General features: G+C 34.4%; 1 protein-coding gene across 1 annotated transcript in view; it reads left to right on the plus strand.

Moving 5' to 3' along the window:
• The window catches only part of calcr (calcitonin receptor), a 66150-nt gene extending 61030 nt beyond the window's left edge, over positions 1–5120 (plus strand). Inside the window, exon 16 of the mRNA XM_083523657.1 lies at positions 894–5120. Within this exon, the coding sequence (XP_083379783.1) occupies positions 894–1082 (189 nt within the window). The 3' untranslated portion in view covers positions 1083–5120. The remainder of the gene's footprint in view (positions 1–893) is intronic.
• Positions 5121–5616: the final 496 nt, after the last annotated feature.

Genomic DNA, 5616 nt, shown 5'->3' on the forward strand with positions numbered 1-5616 from the left:
AAACTAGAAAGTGTAAAGCAACTTAAAATGTACATGAAATACCGCAACAAACCTCCAGATTTTCTTTTTTGTTGGAAGAAAGATCAAACAATACCATAATATTAAATTTAATCTCCAACTCCTAATTGTTATTATTGGAATTAGACACATGATGAGAAAAAATAATGATTTAGAACAGGGGTCGGCAACCCGCGGCTCTGGAGCCGCATGCGGCTCTTTCATCCCTCTTCTGCGGCTCCCTGTGGCTTTGGAAAATGAATAATGAGTATTTAATTAAAATGTATTTTATTTTAGTTCGTTAGTTTTTAAAATGTAATTCTAAATTTGAAGATTTTGGTGATCTTGTAAAATCTAAATAAAACGTGTTAACGTTTTTTGTCGCTCTTCATATGCGTCACAACCGCTAATGTGCGACACCCACCGGCATGCGACTTCTTAAACTTTGGTTGACGGCACACAGAAGAGGACGGCATTTTTGGTTTGATGCCGGTGGATAATTTATGTTCGGTGTTCTTTTCATAAATACAAGAAGGACTCAAATAGACATTGAGTATTTTACTTGAAAGTAACCTTCAACCCAATTTTTTTGAGGAGTTCAAATTTTTTTTGTTGCATGCAGAAATGTAATTTCATTCTCTCTGCAGTTCATTGATTTCATAAATGCAACACATTATGGTTTGATTATACATAGCATAAAGGCAAAAAAAAAAAAAACGTTACATGTAGTGTAATTTCAATTTAAATGTCAAAAGGGTTTTGTGGCTCCCAGTGTTTTCTTTTCTGTGGGAAACAGGTCCAAATGGCTCTTTGTGTGGTGAAGGTTGCCGACCCTTGATTTAGAATCATGATCAATGTACACTAAGCAGAATGTGATATCTGACCTCCTCCTGCAGGTCCAGGCTACACTGAAGAGGCAGTGGATGCAGTACAAAGTGCAATGGGGTCAGCGACGCCGTGAGCATTGGTCCATGCGCTCCACTTCCTACACCACCACGTCTATCACGGAGGTGCCTGCTTTCATGTTCCACTATGATAACAACAGTGAACACTTGAATGGCAGGCATGTTGATGACTCAGTATGAACATGGTCCAACCACCTACACCTGAGGCACAAAATATCAGAGAAATTATATAAGAAACATTTTTTTCAAAGAATGCCATAAGAAAGAAGGAAACCAAGGAAACTGGAGACTCTATGATTAGGAGATCACATGTACAGTCCTCGCAGATTCTCCCATCTCAGGGCGAAAATCATGACACCCAGTACATGTGTGTTGGCAGCACATCTCTTGCTGAGACGCTTCCCGAAGTGTACACTATTGTTCAAAAGTTTGGAATCAACTGTTACATATTACATGCATTATTTTATTTACTTAAAAAAATATATATTAGACACAGAAATATTTTAAGAGGTTTTAAATAATAAATATTTTTTGGGGGGGAAACATCATATACAGAAGTATTTGTACACTAAATTCTCCAAACTGGTTCTGTCAAAAGGTTTTGATGCATTTTCTATAACAGCAGCTCCGACTTTAGTGCAAGCCTTAATTCAAATCACAGGATTCCATGAATTCACCCATTCAAATAAGCTATCATTTCTATAATAACAACTCATCCACAAGATGTAGTTTAATCATTATTAACTTGCTATTTAACAAAGAAAAGGTTTCTATAATAAGATAATTATTTGTATATTTACAGAAGGACTCTCCGATGTCAGCACAGTATTGACTTATTGTCAGTATGTTTTCTGCCATAGCAGATCCGATCCTTCATCACAGAGAATTTGGTGAATTCGTCGCGTAGAACTTTGTAGCATGAAAAGCTGTGTTTTTTGTTGTTAATTTAAAGAGAGAGGAAGAAAGGCTGGTCTGGGAATTAGCGTTTATTGCTGCTATTATGTAAGTTGTAACAGAAACTTGGCCAGAAACACATTCAACATCATTAAATATAACCATCCACAAATATGTCATTCTGTAATAAACAAAACAATTGTAATGGTTAGGAGATCGCTGTGATATATGAGGAATAAAACTCATCTAGACATGAAGTTATCGGGAAACAATCAACTTCAGGGTTACACTTGTCAGGCCAATGTCAGACCACTTCACCCCACCCCACTGATCATTGATTATTTTCCTATAACGAAATTCCCTATCAGCTTTTATTCCTTACATGATCATTCCTCCCTGAGCGTTCTATATCACAGATTTTCCAAATATTAAGCTATTTCTTGGTTGAATGTCCATCATTTTTGATATTCTATTATTTTACTATGTATTCTGCAGATCTTTGTTATAACATTGTCAATGCCATTTGGATGAATGTCTTAGAGCATGTCTACATTTCAATATGTCTTTTTTTTTCTCTACAAATTCATTGAAACTTATTAAACTATAGAGCAGATGATTTTTTATATTACTGAAAGTATTAATTCCAAATTTTTGAATAGTACTGTACAGTGTGTGTATGATTTCTCTACAGTTCTGCTGCTTAAAACAGGCAAAACACTGAGGTGGCATTCCTGAAGAATGTGACAGATTTTCAGCTGCTAATCCCTCTAAGAACTTTCTTTTTGCCTTCACTCACAAACACAAACATTGCTTCATTAAAACCAAAGGGTGTGCTGGTTTGCTGTATGTGAAAAGAAACTGAATGAATAAGATGATTCTCCAGAGACCATTCGGTGACTGACTTTTTAGCAAATACAGAAAGATTCCTTTGTGCCTATGTTCTGGATTCCTGTATACAAACACAACAGGTTGAATTATAAAGTGTCAAAGTATGTGACAAGGAGTTTTATTTTTCTGATGGGGTTATTTGCAGCTCTTATGTGTGTGTTGTGAGATCTCTGACTTTCCTGTTTGTAGCAGCTGTGCTTTTTGCTGTCAAGAGAGAAAAAAGAAGAAATGACTTTTAGTAGTGTTTTGAAGTTGATATGTACATGGTATGTATATGTACAGAGTGCAAATGCATTCTAAAAAACACAACACTGAAAGTTTAAATGAGTATGTGGTCAAAGAAAGCTATTTGAGTTTTTCATGTTTAAGGATGTACTCTGTTCGATCAAGTCGAATTTTTTCCAAAAGCTCCATCTGCTTTGAAAACGAAGCTCAGTTAATAACAAACAGTATGTTATTTGTATGTTTCACAAAAAAGATCCACATAGAACATGCGCTGTTGGAAAATAAATAAGTCCAGCTACAATCTGTTTCACTTTTAGTTTATCACAAATGAATGTTGTTGATTTCATCTGACTTGGAAGTGTACTGCTTTTTTTTTGTTTGTTTTTTTTTTTTTGTGAAAATTTGCTTGTACAGAATATGTGCATTGTGTTCTTGTGTTTGGAGAGTTTGAAACACTCTTGACGGGTCAATTTTCTTTGTGAATTCTGTCAGTATACTGGACTTGATATTTACCATGTAAATGTTCATTGCTCAACATGGTGTTGGTGTATCATGGTGTACATTCTGCCAGCAAAACATGATGCTTGTTTAAAGCACATTATTATAAAGCTAACGTTTTCTCAGATATTTAACTCGTACTTCTTGCTTTTGGCAGTTCTTTTGAGTAAATGAACCAGCTTTCTGACTATCGAACGTTCAGACTAACAGAGATTGTGAAGTCTTATTAATCACTCGATTAATATTCATTCAAATTTTTGGTACACTTTACCCCATCTCTGTTATGCCAAAAAGTTGACATACATTTAAGCATATAAGATCCATTTGAATTGCTTCAGATCATTAGTAAATAAAAAATAAACACAATTAGGCATATAAGATCATACTTTTAGGTGTTATATACCTTAAATCTATTTTAATGGACACAGTGAGTTCAGATCTCAACAAGAAACACATTCTTAACAAATCAATGGAAACTAAAGCAGGTGAAGCCGGCCTAAAACTTCTTCAAATATGATACAAATAAATGAATAAAGTTTCAATGGAATTTATTTGCTCTCACAATGCGATTTATCACAGTCTAAAATTTCACTTTTAAATCTAAGATTGCGTGATAAACTGCGGAGCATGTATTAAATTAGCACAATCTTTTTTCCATCAGAGAGACAAAAGTCTTGAATAAGTCTTTACTTGACTCTTAGGAAAATGTGTGTAAAGTATTCCTAAATATAATATAATATAAAATACAATGGGGTTTTTTTTTCTTCAGAAAGATGATTTGATTTCCGATTTAAATATTCACCAAATCAACTGAAAAGTTTTTCAGTCATATGGACTTGTCTGGAACTTTTCACTATTTGATTGTACTTGTTGGTAGAAAGGCCCCAGATTGCATATTAATTATGCCAAACATACTGAACAACAGATAATTTAGCTTTCATGAAAAATCCCACTATTGCATATGTCTATATAAACTGTACACTTTTGTGTTTGTTAAATTGGTACCATGGGATTTCTTTTTTTTGTTATTGTCACTCTCTATGATCACTTACTTCCAACACAGCAACCAACACAGTGCAGTTGTAATCAACAGTTGCTTAGTACTTGTGAAATTCCTGACTATAGCAGTAATGCATGGTGCTGGTAAGTATTTTTAAATCCCAAATAGAATGCACTTGTTGATGCCAGCATGTTACAATGAACATTCCAAGCTTGCAGAGAACATCACCCGTCAAGCCACTTTCCCCGATTAGGTCTCAGAGTATTTTTATTCAGCTGGTGCTGGTGTTTTTTAGTGGAAGAGAACCACACACTATTTGAAACCTCAGTATTAGTTCTGATGTTTTGGTATAAAAAAATATAACGTGCGTAATTGATAGCTCACTGGTTGCTTTGGGCTTCTGATTGAGAGTTTAAAATCTCAGCACCGCCAAACAGCTACTGCTGGGCTCCTGACCAAGGCCCCTAATAGGTAACTGATACCCAGTTTTATGTTTTAAGATAATAAGATAATGAGATAACTGCAAGTTGCTTGCGATAAGACAGATTTAACTGCACTGTCACACTGTACACTGCAGTATATATCTTAAGGTATTGGGAAACCAAATAAAAATACACGGAGCATTTGGACTTTTGCTAGTTGTCCTGCTGCATCACATCATTTACAAAACCTCATAATATTAAAATGAATTGGATTGGAAAAATTGCAAAAAAGATTGGATTGGAAAAATTGGAAAAGGAAAGTCTGACGAGAATACTGCTTTCATTGTTTAAAAAAACGAGGATAAAAATTGCATAAAGGAATAGTTTGGTTTACACATTGCTCGAAGCATTTTTTGGGATATTTTTCTTAAAAACAACAGAAATATGTGTATACATTTTTGCAGAAGAATATGTAAATTTATGAATAGACTGTAAAGATCTGGATATACCAAAGAGCAATGAAAGGTGCTTGTCTCACACACAGACTATATAAGCAGAATACTCAACAAAGCCAGCATCATAAACTGCATGCAAAGCTTATAAATACAAAAATATCTCCATTTTATTGAAACCAGATGTAAATACACAGCTACATAACAGCAGAAATGTAATTTTTCTTTAAAAGAAAGTCCAATGGTTCTTTAACGTGTTTTTTTTTTTATAAGTAGTTATATGTTAATCTGAGAAATAAAAACTGTAGCGCTAGGAATTTTACATGCCTCATCTC

The sequence above is a fragment of the Silurus aristotelis genome (genome assembly GCF_946808225.1).
Source record: "Silurus aristotelis genome assembly, chromosome: 21".
NCBI classification, from domain to species: domain Eukaryota; kingdom Metazoa; phylum Chordata; class Actinopteri; order Siluriformes; family Siluridae; genus Silurus; species Silurus aristotelis.